We start from the raw sequence: 15863 nt of genomic DNA, 5'->3' as shown, positions 1-15863 counted from the left end.
ATCCATAAGACACAGAGCTTGGGCAGCTGGAGTCCCAAGACTAGTCCCCTCAGGGGTCCTTAGAGCAGTGGTAGGGGATGATGGAAGGGGGTGGTCTGACAGCTTAGCCTAAAAGCACGTACATTTATGGTGCCAGATGCCATTCTTAAGCACTTCACAAGCATAAAACCTGCACTAAATCTGCATAACCACCCATTATTATCATCTCCATTTTACAGGTGAAGAAACTGAGGCACAGGGAGGTTAAGGGCACCGGGCTATCCTAGGAAGTATGGTTTCAGAGCCCTGCTCCTAACTGCTACACAGCCTGTGTCTCCTCTGGCCCTCACTGCTCCACCAGGATGCGTTGAGCATGGCAAAGGTTGGGCTCTTTCTTCCTGGATGTCTACTGCAGGGATCAGCCACGGGGCACGTGGCCACCCATCCTCCACAAGGACCTTCACACAAAGTCTGCGGAGCCACCGGAGAAATTTGTTTTCCAGGTGCCCCAGCAGCTTGGCATGAAGTCCAGGTGAGACTGATGTGTCGAGAAGGGATGGTCAACCAGCTGCAGAGAGATGTCCTGCCACATAAATGGTTTGTAAATAAGGGCCTTATCATTACTTTTATTTATTGCTATTATTTTTACAAGGCAATTAGGACAGCGAACAGGTGTTTTGTTTTGTGTTGTTTTGTTTTGCAGGGGGCGGGGTGGGGGGCACTGAACAGTTGTTCTGCTTTGCAGGGGTGGGGTAGGGGGCACTGTTTTTTACATCAGTGCAATTTGAGCCGAGCCTTCCTGACAAGGCACTGGTCATTTCCCCACTCAGCAGCAAATTTACAAACTATCTTGTTGGCTAGCCACTGCATTGTTTATATTCCTTTTTATTTTATTTTCAGAACTTTTTCTTTCTTATGCTTATATTCTTGGTACCTCAGTGTTTTGTTTTTTAATATTTTATCTTTAATTTCTACACCCAATGTGGGGCTTGAACTCACAACCCCGAGATCAAGATCAAGAGCCAGCCAGACACCTTGATACTTTTAAGTATCAATGTTTTAACAATGACTTCCTCAAATTTTAAGATTGGCAAATATTATCCCGATAGATTTGTCTTATTTGATTTTTTCAAATGTTTATTTTGAGAGACAGAAAGAGCAAGTGGGGGAGGGGCAGAGAAAGGAACAGAGAGAATCCCAAGCAGGCTCTGCACTGTCAACACTGAGCCCAACACAGGGCTCAATCCCACGAACTGGACCATGAGATCGTGACCTGAGCTAAAATCAAGACTCAGACGTTTAACCAACTAAGTCACCCAGGTGTCCTTGTCTTATTTGATTTTTAATAAATATCCATGCTCTAAGGTTAGAATTCTAGTCATATGAAGTATTAATTCCCTCCTAAATTATTGAAACTGCCCCATTCCTGAGGGCTCATACATGAACACTTAGCTTGAACAATTCCGTGCAAACAGCCCATGAGTTCTTATGAAATTTAAATGGTTTTACCACAAAGTCTGTCCCTGCCTTCTTTCCTTCCTTTCTCCCTCTTTCCCTGCCTCCTTTCCTCTCTTCCTGTGTGCTGTGCAGCCTTGCCTAGTGTTAATAAGTCACAATCTTCTCAAAAAAAAAAAAAGACTGGAAAGCTTTATGTCATTTCCTGTGTTCTGGAACTCATCATTACTTTAAAATACCTGAATGAGGAGCACCTGGGTGGCTCAGTCGGTTAAGCGGCCGGCTTCGGCTCAGGTCATGATCTCACAGTCCGTGAGTTCGAGCCCCGTGTCGGGTTCTGTGCTGACAGCTCAGGGCCTGGAGTCTGTTTCAGATTCTGTGTCTCCCTCTCTCTCTGACCTTCCCCTGTTCATGCTCTTGTCTCTCCCTGTCTCAAAAATAAATAAAACGTTAAAAAATATATATTTTTAAATACCTGAAATGAAAAAGTTCATTTGGATTTGAAATCCACTTGAATTATATTTGTCAATTAAATAAAGGGAAGAGCTGTTGGAATGTTTAAATATAATTTCAATTGTAAGCTTTGGGATGGTTAAATTTTTTCTTTTAGCACCTACTTGCAGCTATGAAGTCTCTTGTTGATGTCAACTACCAAGAATTTGAAGGGATCATCATTAATAAGCCTTGATTGGAAATTGTGTGAACCATTTTGATTATAAAAGCTCATATAAAATATTTGTGTCTCTTAAGAAATAAGTTTTAAAATAGGTATATTGCTGTTTCAAAGTTCATTATGAAATATATTTCATTTTTCTCATTATAAATATAGTATATAGAAATGAATTCCGTCCCCTTCCCCGGACCCACATGGACAGTCTGAAACTCCTTCCAACTTTTCCTCAGTGTGCAATTTCAGTATTTTATGCACATGCCATAGCATGTATAAAGTTGGAAATCACTGAGTTAGATAGAGGTCTGGTTAAAATACTACACAGCTAGAATAAATCATGAAGCTGTCATGAGTATTGATAACTGTTGAACCTGTATGATGAGTACACGGAGATTCCTGTATGAGTATGTAAACGTGTATAAGACATTACTTAGGGAGAAAATGCAAGGCAGTGTAGGTCTGTTACCATTTGTGTAAAAAAAGGCAGGGAGGATAAAAGTATATTTATATCCATGTATTTGTCTGTATGTGAAAAGATGTTTCCAGAAGGATCAAAAATCTGAAGAGGGGCCTGAGTGGCTAAGGTTTGGGCAAGGGACACATTGTGGGGATAGGGGTGGGGGAAATGCTGGAGACTTTGGTGTTGAACTAAAGAGAATGATGACCCTGAGCACAGGGACAGCAGTGGCAAGCTCTGAATCTAACACCCAACGATTGGAAGTGTAGAGGTCCTTCTGGTGAGCCGGATGGAGGACGGAGGACACCGGGGAAAGCTGGCCAGGTGGGAGACAGAGGTCATGGGCGCTACGGAAGGGCAGAGGCAGTGGGCGTGGCTTCAGGTCTCACCAGCCTCGACCACCAGGGGGCAGCCAAGCCTGCTCCTGAAGGCGTGAGGGGCGGAGCGTCCGAGGCAGGTTCCCGCCTCCAGCTCCGTCCCCGGCTGGAGCGCCCGCCCATAGAGTCCCCGTTTTCCCAGACCCTTTCGGGACCTCGGCTGCTACAGGTGGAACTGTATAGGAAGCCCGCCCCATGGTGGGGTCATCGCTGCCGCACCCTCCCCACTCCCTCAACCAGCCTCCCCCAAGCTCTTTTGGGTTATTTCATTCAATCTGGACCACAGTCGTGTGAGATGGGTACTGCCATCAATCCCATTTACGGAGGTGCAAGTTGGAGCACAGAGAAGGTAGGTAGCTTGCCCAAAGTCACAAGCCCAGGAAGGGTGATACAGGAAACACACCTGACTTGCCCACCCTGAGAACCAGAACCTTAATCAAACCATGGCTCCTTCACTGGTCTCCAGGTTTCTACTCTGCTCCCCTCCAGAACCTTCTCCACACAGCTGCCAGAGGGTGTTTTGGGGCCCTACGGGGGCATATCATTCCCTGACAACTTCCCTCTGGCTCTCACTGCCCTCAGGATCAAGTGCAGCCCCCACATCCCACCGCTCTGGCATCACCTTGACCCAGGAGGCCTTCTCAACTCGACACACCCATTTTCCTTCAGCCTGAAGAAAACTTATTCACCCTGTGCACTTGCTTCTTCTTCACCAGGACCACTCTTCTTGCTTCCCCCATTCTTTTAGTTAACTCCTACATTCTTCCAGCCCTAGATCTCATTACCTCGTCTTCTAGGGAGCCTTCCCTGACTCCTGACTCCCAGACAAGCTCAGGCTCCACATTAAATACTGTTGGGGCACTCACTATGAGCCTCTTAAGTTGCACTGGCCTCAGAAATGTGCTTCACTTTTGTAATTATAATGGTGTCACCATTCCAAAAACTCCCCAATCACCCTTGATTCCTCTTTCTTGACCGATTTCTAATCCATCAGTAAATCCTGTGGGATCTACCATTAAAATGTTACCTCAAGTCTGACTCCTTCCTACCTCCTTCCCCACTAGGTCCTTCATTAGTCTTGCCATTCTTCCTCATGGTCACCCAGATTCCACCTTTGCCCTCCAGCAGCCAGATCCATCCTTGTATTTGTCTGTTTTCCCAAGAATGGGAGTTCCATAAAGGAAGGGCCTTGTTCACTGCAGAATCCCCAGGGCTCTAGGACTGTGCCTGTGCCAGGCAGGCCTCAGTAAATACTTGCCAAGTGGCTGTTTCTTCCCCTAGAATGTCAGTTCCTGGGGGCAGGGACTGTGTCCATCCTGTTCACGCACAGCCCCAGTGGCTCGGCACACAGCAGGCACTCAATAAAAACTCCATCAATGGCAGGTGGAGAGATTCAAGCCCAGAGGGAGCTCCCCTGCAGCACCCCTGCCCAGCAGCCAGCCGCACAGCCCCTCCTTCCCCAGCCCAGGGCACACAAGAGCCCAGGTCCTTTGCTCACTGAGTCAACACAGTTTATTACTGAACTGCACTTTCACCTTCACACAGACTATTTCAAAGAGCTGGAACAAGTGTGGGGTGGGGGCTGAGTTGGGGGGGGGGGGAACAGTTGCCCCTAAGGAGCCAGGACCCCCAGCTGGCTTCCCCAGACCAGGGGAGGGGAGGGAGCATCAGGCCGTTCAGTCTCCGGGCACCAGCTCTCCACGTGCACACGCACAGCAAGCCAGCAGCTCCTCACACATAAATACAGACACGCTTAACAAAAATAGTATATCATCTTCACAAGGAATAAAAACTAGTCTTGAATATGTACAGCAGAGAGCCCGGGATGGCTAGGGGTAGGCCGGGACCCCCGGGGATGAGACAGGCCATGGGTGGAGTAGAGGGAGGCCTGAAGGACTCCTGGCCAGGCCACTCTGACCTTGGCAGCCTGGTGACCCAGGCTGAATGGGGGTGGGGCACACACCTGTTTGACCAGGTAGGACTGGCCCTTCCAGCCACCCCCACCTACACCTCGTGCATCAGGGTCTCCTTCCTGCCCTTCCTGCCTGAGGTAGGGAAGACTCTAGGGCTCCCACAGCTGCTCCCTGTAGCTCCCCTTCACGTCTGGGCCGAGGCCCCCGAACCCCTGAACTCTGTGGGCAGCAGCCCAAGGCAAAGATGCCACAGGCTGATCTCGCAGGAAGTGAGGCAGCTGAGGCCATAAACAGCTCTGGGGCACCTGCCTCGGGCCCAGTTGGTCCCTTAGTAATGGTCATGGGAGCCAAGGGAAAGGAAGGGGAAAGGAACTAGGGTGGTGCTAAACTGCAAGGGCCACCCTAGCTTTGGCATGGGGTGCTTCCTGCAGCTACAGCCCCCCACCCTGGGTGGGGCTGGCCTCTAGCCAGAGGCCTCTGGAGGACACTGGGATTGGGGTCAGGGACTTTGGCCAGGCCAGAGGTGGAGAGGGGGTCCTGGTCCTTGTTTCTTTATCCCAAGCAGCTTGAATCCCTAATTAGTCAAAAGTGGCCCCTAAGTGGCTCTTGGGAAGGTGGGGATGATAGGAAGGGGACCTAGATCCTGGAAGGGATAGGGAATGATCAATTCTGAGGCCACAAACATCAAAACGAAGGCAATCTAGTCTCTCCTGGGGAAAAGGGTCAGAAAACTTTCCAGCTCCCTGGCAAGAAAGCATTCTCAGGGAGGCTAAGGGGTTGGGGGGTTCCACCAAACAGGCAGGGCCCTCCAGCCCCCAACCACATACACCCCCACACCTGCCAGCTTCCATGGGGCAGATTTTGGGGAAACTCTGTGGGTTCTGAGGCCAGGAGAACAGAGGTGTGGGGAAGGCGGCTTTCACAGAAGCATGGTAGATTTCTAGAAAACTAATTGCAGGGGACCAGGTCTAGGCCCAACCCTGTGATGGGTAGGTGGCCACAGGCTGCATGTAGTGGTTCTCCTGGTGGCAATGGTTGCTGGATAAAGGGATGTGGTGGGGGCAGGGTAGGGCAGGGAGGGTAAGTGGGTGGTCAGTGTCTGGTCATTTCCGACTGAAGAGTGAGCCCAGCAGAACCACGCCAGCCACAGTCATGCCTGTCAGGAACCAGCGGTTGAAGCGCTCCTGGCCCTTCCGGCTCTCGGCCGCTGCATTGTTCCCGTAGAGTTCCACAAAAGTGTCCTGCAGGGAGAAGAAGAGAAGGTGCTATTTGAGTCCTTTGACAGTAACATGGAGGGTAGGAGAAGGGGACCATCTGCTGCAATGGTGATTTGAAAAACTATAGCCATCCGTGCCTCCTCTGGGCCAGATACAGGGTTAAAGGCAGCCCTTCTGGGGCGCGTCCGACTTCAGCCAGGTCACGATCTTGCGGTGCGTGAGTTCGAGCCCCGCGTCAGGCTCTGGGCTGATGGCTCAGAGCCTGGAGCCTGTTTCCGATTCTGTGTCTCCCTCTCTCTCTGCCCCTCCCCCGTTCATGCTCTGTCTCTCTCTGTCCCACAAATAAATAAACGTTGAAAAAAATTTAAAAAAAAAAAATAAAGGCAGCCCTTCTTCCTGATGCCCAGCTGGGGATGACCAACACACATTATTGTTGAGATAACAGGTGCAAAGCTGGGAAGGAGCTTTGTCCAAGGTGAGCTGGCTAAAAAGTGGTACTGGAGAAGCTGCGGGAAAGAGATAGGCAGGGGCAGGGAGGTGACAGGAGGCTAGGTGGCTGGAGCAGAGGGCAGGAAAGAAGGGGACAGGGGAGAAGAGGGTAAAGTGGTGATCGAGAGCTGGCCCATGTGTGGTCTGGAAGCAGAGGAGGAGCATGGAGTTGAGTCTGTGAGTAGCCTTCCCACTGCTGTGACACAGGGAGGGGACAGGGAGAGAGAGGAGATGGGGCTAAATTCCCAGTGATTCAGGGGCAGGTCAAGTCTGGGGATTATGAGCCAAAGGCTCCTTCTCCCTCTGGAGGGAGCCTCTGGCCAGGATGAGTGATGGGTAGACAGAACGGGGCAGAGTAGAGGGGCAGCAATGATGATGCAGGACTGGGACAGGATCTAGGAGGCCCTGTCCATGTCTTTCGGCCTGCCTCCAGGGGGCGTGACTCTGGGCCCAGGAGGAGGTGAGCAACAGCCTTCAGCCCTGAGGCCAGTCAGGAGGGAAGCACATGATATGGGGAAGGTAGGGCTGTGGGTTAAATTACCCAGCCCAGGGCGGAGCCAGCCTGTGGGGCAGGGAGAGGGGGTTTGCAGTACCCTTTAGTGAGTCAGCTTTGCTCCCTATTTGTCCTCTAATCCTCCCAACAATGCTGCAGTACAGACCCTCTCTTCCCATTTACAGACCAGAAGCCTCTGGGCCTAGGGAGGTGTGTATCTAGAGTGTGAATGGATCACCTGCTGGTCCCAGGGCCCATGTTCCTCCTCTCCACCAAGAAGGTGGGCCCTCATTTCCACCTGGTCCCAACTGGCTGAGTGGTGGCTGCTCCCTCAGACCAGTTGGTTCCAAGTTCCACCAGGCCAGTTTGCTCACTGTGATGTGTGCCTGGCCTTCCTTCTGGTCTTGACAAGCCCCCTCAGTCCATGCTCCACACAGAGGATTTTTAAAAACACAGATCAGATCACGGCACGCCTGGGTTTAAAGTCCTCCAACAGCTTTCCCTTGCACTTAGAAAGCCAGTGTCATTTTTGCTCACATCCTGGTACCTAGCAGAGTGCCCTGTGCACCAAACTGCCCAGATGACTCAAAGACTCCTGAGTGTTTATTAAGCCATCAGGGAAACAGCAGAGACACCGAAGCTGCAGCCCCTACCAGATAGTTTACGATGTATGGGGGGAAAACCACTAGAAAAAGTCCCTCCATTCAGGCCATGTCACTCCTTCCCATCTCATCCCAAGCTCTCAGCCTTCACAAGGCTTCCTATCACACCTGGAATAAAGCCCTCACTCCTCACCACGGCCAGCGAGGTCTCGCGGAACCTGCTCCTCCCTCCCGGCTGCACACTCACCACACGGGTCTCCTTGCTTTTCCTCCAACATCTGCTTGGGAGCTTGCTGTTCTCACTGCCTGGAGCACTTGACCCCAGATCACCACCCACCTCACTGCCGACTCTGCTCAAATGTCATCTCCTCAGAGAGGCCTGCCTTGGCCACCTCGTCTAAAATGGTACCCATCCTCCTCTCTACCTGTCCTCTTACCCTGTTTTATTTTTCTCCCCAGCACTTCATAACGGTGCATAATGAACAGATTCAACACTTTGTTTCGTCTCTTGCACTAGGTGTGGCTTGACGAGGGCAGAGCTCCTGTCTTGTCTCTATATACCCAGTGCCTGGAACAGTGTCTGGCACGTGTTGGTGCTCAATAAACACATGAGTAGAATGAAGGTACTACAAGTCTACTAAGTGCCACGTAGTTACCCATTTCACCTTCATCAGCTAGATTTGAGCCCCATTTCACACTGGAGAGGGAAGACCTTGCCTGGGGTCAGCCGGCTAACAGGTGGCAGAGCCAGGATCAGGACGCAGGGACACTCAGCTCCAAAGGAAGCATGGCTATAGCAGGACACTTCCCTATGTGGGGGGCTGGGATGACGTGTCCTGTCAGTAGCGCTAAAATGGGATTCTAGAAAGAGGGGGTGGAGTTGAGGAGGAGCCCTGGGTCTGGAGAGAGAAGGGCAGTGGTGTGGCAGCAGCCAGCCTCCTAATTCTCTGGCCTTGTCGCTGCCCAGGCATCGCCGTGTGGATATGCTTCCGTCTCTCCCCCCTCATCCCGGCTAGCCTCATGGGTTGTTGGCGGACAAAGAAATTCTTACAGGAGTTGTAATTTTTCTGGTCCTAAGTGTCCTAAGTGAAGTAGGCCCAAGTGGAGTCACAAAAAAAGATGGATCTGTGATGGGGGAAGACTACTGGGCTATCGGGGGCATGGGAGAAGTGAGGCCAAGGCCAGAAGGAACTGGCTCTCCCAAGGGGCCCAATGTCTCTTAAGAAACCAGGGACACTGGGGTTGCAGCCAAAGTGGGAGAGGCCTGGCTCTCTCGATGGGAACTTTCCTAAAGTAGAGGGCTGGCAGCCACGGGAAACTTTCCTCTCTGGGGCTGGGTTGGAGTAAACAGGCCCTGTCCCTGCAAGGGCACAAAGCACTCACTGTCCAGGAACAGTCATTCCAGGGTGGAGGGAACATTCTCGTTTCGGTGCCATAGAGAACAAGACTCTGACCTGCCCAACCCCCCAACTCATGCATTCCTGGCCAGGACAACCTTCATTAGGAGCTCCTTCTCCTGGGGAGGGGGAGTAGGATTTCCAGGGGTCACGGATTCTGGGGACTGCTTTTGCAGACAGAGCATGAGCAAAATGGGGTGTGCCATTGCAGGGCGGGTGCTGGGGAGACAGTGGTGTGGGTATATTTAGCTCAAGGTTCACACGACACACTTGGAAACAAACACAGCCATTTTCTCAGTGGGCGGTTGCCCTGGATAAACAAGCAGCATTGCAGAGCAGCCTGGTTCTGGAAAAGCAGAGATAAGCCCTGGTGCTCCTCAATGGCTCCCACTAGTTTCAGCCAGAGCTGGCATGGTGGGCAGGAGGGTGAGATGCAAGGGTGAGTGGCAGGGAAGTCTCTGATGTCACACAGGCTTTCAAGAGACCCGGGCATGAGGCTGTCTGCATTCTCAGCTGAGGTGACAGCAACGTGGGGGAAGTTTTCTCTTTGTAGCTGTGACCGCTGCCATGGGATTCGTAAAGGAGTTTTCAGGGCCACCGGGGATAGGCAATGGCTAATGACTTCCATGGGAGGATCATGGACTCCCCCGCCAGCCAGATCCCCCACAAGTTAGTAAGACCAATGCACCTGCCCATTCTATAGTTTCACACGGCTAGTTTGTGGTAGAGCCTGGACTAGGAACTGGTGTCTCCCGACTTGGCATCAGGGCCCTTTAGAGCAGTGAGCCAAGAACCAGGGTCCCCAGGAGAAGCCAAAGCTGGGACCACTTTCAAGATCCTGCCTCCAACAGTCCTGGCCACATACATGGAAGGGCTCCACCCAACATACTCCAGGGTGCTTTTCACCCCTGTGTGTCCTCTTAACTGGTCACCCTCCCCGTATCATCTTCCTCAGTTAGCCAACCGCTACTCAGCTTACGAGACTCCATGACAAAGGTCTCCTTTGTGCTTCCAGGGTTTTTGGACTTTCATTTACACCATAAATATGTCTTTCTTTTTTTTTTTTAATTTTTTTTAACGTTTATTTATTTTTTGAGACAGAGAGAGACAGAGCATGAGTGGGGGAGGGTCAGAGAGAGAGGGAGACACAGAATCCGAAGCAGGCTCCAGGCTCCGAGCTGTCAGCACAGAGCCCGACGCGGGGCTCAAACTCACGGACCGCGAGATCATGACCTGAGCCGAAGTCGGACGCTTAACCGACTGAGCCACCCAGGCGCCCCTTTCTTTTTTTTTTTTTAAAGTAAGCTCTACACTCAATGTGGGTCTTGAACTCCCGATCCTGAGATCAAGAGTGCATGCTCTCTCTACCCACTGAGCCAGCCAGGCGCCCCACACCGTAACTATTTCTTGTGTGCTAACCATGCTCCAAGCCCAGTACTGGAGACACAGCAGTGAACAAGACAAAGAAGATCTCTGCTTTTATGGAGCTTCTGTTCTAGTCTGTGTGTTCTCAACGGGAGGGCTATCACTCCCAGTGGAGCAAAGCAAAAAATTCTTGGATATTACAGTGGTTTGTGGCTTTCCACGGGGCCACAGCACATAAAGAGATACGGAGTACAGCTGTGGTATTCAAATGTCACGGGAAGGCAACAAGGACAAGAATGTTGAAAAAGATGCCTGAGGTGGATGGCAATAGGAAAAAAGGTTGAGAAACACTGTCCTGGTGGAAAGCAGACAGGGTAAGAAGCAAGACAATTTCAGAGACAATGGGGTTTTGAAGATAGTAAGTCATGGGGTGGTGACAGAGAATAGCTGGGGGACTGATATAGGTGGAGTGGTCAGAGAAGGTCTCCCTGGGGAAGTGAGGTTTGAGCTGAGAGCCGAATGGCAAGGTGGAAGTAGCCAAGAGAGGATAGAAAACCTGGGGTAAAAAAAGAGCCTGTTTCAGCAGAAGCAACAAGTGCAAAGGCCCTGAGGCAAGAATGAGAGGCAAGGTGTCCCTAGGCTGAGCCCCATTTGTGTGTCAGTTCCCCCCTCAGTCAGCGGGCTCAAGTCTGACATATGTCTGAAGCCAGGCCCATCCAGACAGGCACAGACGGACTAAAGCTAGATCTCTGCCCAGAGGCCAACTGAACAATGCAGGTTACCCTGCAGCCATCTGCAACCCTGGTGAAGTGAGGAAAAAGGCTGGCACAATGCCCCTCAGGCAGTGGCCCATCCACCCTGCCAGGGGCTGAAGTGCAGCACCCACCTGAGACTGATCAATCCTCTGATGCCCACCCTTCTCTCTCACCTCCCACGTTTCCATCCTTCTTCACAGCGGTGTGACTTTGAGCAGCCCAGTCCTCACTTGTTAAATAACAATAAAATAATAACAACTGCTAATATGGCAGCTGACCTTTATTACACATTTGAATGTTAGCTGTACCAGGCACTGAGCTAAAGCACTTCACCCAGACTGGGGCATACTCCCTGATTACACGCACAATCACATACAGTTGAGTGACTATGTTTTCTCCTGTCTCTTCCACTAGATTGTGTGTGGTTTTATCCCTTGTACCTCTAGAACCTGATGCTGTACCTGGAACACAGCAGGTGCCATTCTAAATGAATCTATTATATATATACACATAGATTATATATATATACACACATACATATACACATGATGTACACATCATTAGATGAACAAATGATTACTTTTGTTTAATCCTCGTACTATTTATCAATAGCCACATCTACGGATGTGAAAATGGAGGCTTCAGAGTTCACCTGGGACTTGTCAGAGTTCTGGCCTCTTGCTCATTCTGATATCTGATTCTGCCTTCTTCAGTCCCTGCTGCCCCTGCCCACAGAGAACCTGACCTACACAGTGGCAGTGGTGGGAGATGATTCCTGAGCACTTACCCTGCAAGAAGGCACTCCTCCTGGTCCTTTTTGTGGATCAGTTCACTGAATTGTCCCCACACTGTCAGGCAGTGGGTACTGTTGTTAATTCATCATACAGCTGATGGCCCTGTGGCCCTCACATGATCTGTGACTTGCCCAAGGTCACACAGTGGCTGGGTTGCCTGCACTAGCAGTCTGGCTCCAGTATCTTTGCTCCCAACCTCCATACAAGACTATGCTTACTTTCAAAAGGACAATACTTTTCAAGTCCCATCATGGTCCAGGTGCATGCACTTGTATTACTGAAGGAGGACGTCAATCTACAGCCAGGTAAACCGAGGCTTAGAGACACCGAGAGACCTGCCCAAAGTGGGTATGTGGGGAAGTTGGTTGCAAGTTCCAGCATGTGCAGCAGCAACCCCATTTCTGGGCCAGGGCTATAGTCCTGAGTCCCTCTCGGAGGGGGAAGGTTGCCCGAGGCCACCAGCTGAATGAATGAGCTCTGGCCCCCAGCCAGCTGAGGGGAACTGGGTGCCACAGGAAAAGGATGTGACGAAGACCAGGAGGGAAAGTGAAACCCTTCCGTCCTGGCTTCAGTGGGGAACAAGTGCTTGTGCCAGACGGGCCCTTCCTTCCTCTAGGGTGACTCTGGAAGGCCCAGGCCCACCACTTCCTTCCTGCTTGGTTATTTTGGGAAAGAGGTAGGTGGAGAAGAGGAAGGGGCTCCTAGCAGCCCAGAGAAAGTGCCAGAGACATCAGCACTGTACCTTCCCTTGGCCTCATCACGGCCCAGCATGGGCAGGCCAGGGATCCCTTGCAGAGTCACTTTCTGCTGCTAGCCTCAGTTTCCCTGAAGGAGAGGCTGATACATGCCTGCTGAATAGATAAATGAGGCCTTGTTAGGAGATCCCAGGGAGATGGCAGGAAGGGGGGATGGGGCAAAAGGAGAGGCCTTATCACTCTCTTGGCAGGGAGTTGCAGGCGGAGACTCGGAAGAAGTGAGGTTTGTGGTTGGAATCCACTTCCCTTGGCTTTCCCGGGGGAGCCGTTGGGGTCAGCAATGTGAAAGAAACACGGCCTTTCTCCTCTACTGGGAGTGGGCAATTCAGAGAGGCAGCTCAGGGCAGAGGCAGAGACGGGTGACCAGATTATGCTAGGGTGACCCCAGTCTAGCCAGCCCAGTTGTGGGCACCATAGCAAACCTCTGTACTTCAGAGCCTCAGTTTCTCCTGTTTTGACCTCCCAAGACAGTGGTGGTGAGATAAGGGGATGAAAGCACTTAGCACTTACTAAAAAGCAAGGTGACCTCGGTGTTACTGGCACAACAGTGTGTCATGGGGGGGGGGAGGAGAGGGGGCTCAAGCCATCTGGGCTTCAGGGAATATCCGGAGGCATCCTTGCAGCAAACTTCACGTTAATCTTTCTCCAGTTCTGCCCCTGTCAGCTGCCAGCCTCTCCTCCCCCGCCTCCTCCCTCACCATTAGTTCTCAGAAGCTAAGCCTGACAGATGTGCTCATTTCTCAGAAAAGGAAGTGGTTGTGCCGGGAGGAGATAACACCTCCGCTGGGGAATTGAGAAAGCTATCGGGCCTAGCAGTGCAAGCGTGGGCTCTCCACCTCCTCAGCTCAGAACCAGGATGCTAGTCTTAGAGGCAGAGACGTTTACTGGGGGCACAGATGCTCATTTAGAGGCTTACAACCTCCTTCCCTGGGATGACTGATATTTAACTGAGAACTTACTGTGTACCAGGCATGGTGCTAAGAGCTTCATCATGTATATGAATTCACTTAATCCTAGCAATAACCCCATGAAGTGCTATTGTTACTTTCCATGTTACAGATGAGGAAATGGGCTCAGAGGTCAAGGGACCCTGCCAAGGACGTACGGCTCATATGGCAGAGTTAGGGCTTGTATGCGGCAGTCTGGCTCTAGAGCCCAAGCACTGAATGGCTCCTGGGAGGCTGCTGCATGTTCATATGCATTCGTTCCCTGGAAATCCAAGACCTCCCTCACTTTGCTGTCTCTCATCCCACCCCTGCTAACCCCCTACTGTCTCATGAGTGGATGGCTATAGCTTTTCATTCTTCTTCCAGTGTTCTGGGAGATAAGGTTCACCCTTGAAAAAGAGTTGGAGACTCAAAAGTGACCTCATAACATACCTACCCAACCTCTCATGTGATGCTGAAGCTCATCCCTAACATCCTGATTTCCCAGACAGGTTCAGAAAGGTGGAACATCAAGGTCATGTGGTAGGTGTGTTTCACTCCCGATGGCCCATCCTCGTGGGAGTTCGCAGTCATCTCTAGGGCATCTCTGCTTATATACTCATGGAGCACTTCACTTTTGGAAAGCTCTCTTTGCCTCTTTTCCTCTATCTCCCCCCACTGGCTGGCATCAGATATGGTCCTCTCTCCTCTAGCTCTGTCCCGAGGGCTGCCCAAGAAACCACCAGGGGCTGGCAGAGGAAGCTTTGCTGGCCTTGTTCTGGGTCCTGGACCAGGTTGTGCTCCTCTCTGAGTAGAATTTCCTCATTGGTAAAGTGGCAGTGCTATCTGGATGAGGCCAAGGCTCTATTTCTATTTCTTCTATTTTTCCACCAAGTTGGGCTGCCAGCACCTTACCCACTAAGTCTTGCAACTAGACTTGAGAGGTGTTAGCTTTGGACATTGTCTATAAAATGGAGATTAAAGATGTGCTTATTTCACAAGAACACTGTGAAGATTTAACAGTAATACACATATGGCTCTTAGAATTCTGCATGGTGCAGAGCAAACTTTGAGTACATGTTGGCTATTACTACTGGTCTTATTATTAGACCAGGGCTCAGCTTGAGTGTTAGAGCCTTCTCTGTGGTCTGCAAGACCCTGCAGGATTTCCTCAGCTTTGTCCAGGGCTAGGCTGCTTCATTCTTCACATACCATGTTCTCTTCAGCCTCAGGACCTGTGCCTATGCTGGTCTCTCTGCCAAGGTCTCTCCTACCTATCTCTTAAGTCTTCACCTACAGGTTCCTTATTCAAGGAGGCCTCCTGCTTTCTGACTCTAAGTCTCCTTCAGCTCTCTTACCAATTTGTTGTGCTGTTCATTTTTTAATTTAAATTCCAGTTAGTTTACAGTGCAATATTAGTTTCAGCTATACAATTTAGTGATTCAATGCCTATATACAATACCCAGCGCTCATTACAAGTGCACTCCTTAACCCCCATCACCCAGTTCCCCCCCCCCCCAACCATCAGTGTATTCTCTATAGTTAAGAGTCTGATTCTTGGTTTGCTTCTTTTCCCCCTCTGATTGCTTGTTTCTTAAATTCCACATATGAGTGAAATCATACAGTATTTGTCTCTCTCTGACTGACTTATTTTGCTTTGAGCTGTTCATTTTTTACCATGAGTTCTTTCAGGCCTAGCCCAGCCTGGTCCCAGAGAAGGTGCTGATGAGTATAGTATGGCTGACTGGTGGACACTGAAGAGGGTAGGGAAGAAAAGGCCAGCTCCCTCTCTCTCTATCCCCATCCTCACTGCCTGGTGAAACTAGAAGGAAGCCCCGAGACACCAGGTGATTGGGCAGGGTGACCAGAACTCCCTAGATAACCAAGTTCTTCCAGGCTCAGGGAGGATGATGGAAGTTTATGGGAAGGTTCTGGAAAAGACATCATCTGAATTGTGTTGAGGCAACAGGCAGGAGGGACCAGGGTTAGCAACCTACAAAGAATAGGGGCTTGGTCTCTGGGGCCAACCCTTTCCCTAAAACTCCTTCTTCTGGGATCTATGCCTCAAAGTACTCCACGGTCCAAAGCAGCCACCCCCCTCTTATTTCCACCCAAAGCTATCCCCACTACCTTGTCTGGTGCTGATCAACGCTGTGTGCTGTGAAGAGACACCAGGCCAAGAGTCAGTAGGTGTGGGTTTTGTGTTCCAGCTCTATCTA

At 50.7% G+C, this 15863-nt stretch overlaps 1 protein-coding gene across 3 annotated transcripts in view; it reads right to left on the bottom strand.

Annotated features, from left to right (window-relative positions):
• Positions 1–4432: 4432 nt before the first annotated feature.
• Positions 4433–15863, bottom strand: part of BCL2L1 (BCL2 like 1) — a 48869-nt gene continuing 37438 nt past the window's right edge. For all 3 annotated transcript variants that reach the window (XM_047068039.1, XM_047068040.1, XM_047068038.1), the window contains exon 3: positions 4433–6092. In XM_047068039.1, coding sequence (XP_046923995.1) covers positions 5955–6092 — 138 coding nt within the window. In that variant the 3' untranslated portion in view covers positions 4433–5954. The remainder of the gene's footprint in view (positions 6093–15863) is intronic.

The sequence above is a fragment of the Lynx rufus genome, unplaced genomic scaffold (genome assembly GCF_022079265.1).
Source record: "Lynx rufus isolate CCGP_SWC_20201006 ecotype Redwood Valley unplaced genomic scaffold, mLynRuf1.p SCAF_8, whole genome shotgun sequence".
NCBI lineage: Eukaryota > Metazoa > Chordata > Mammalia > Carnivora > Felidae > Lynx > Lynx rufus.
This window is presented reverse-complemented; position numbering and strand designations above follow the sequence as displayed.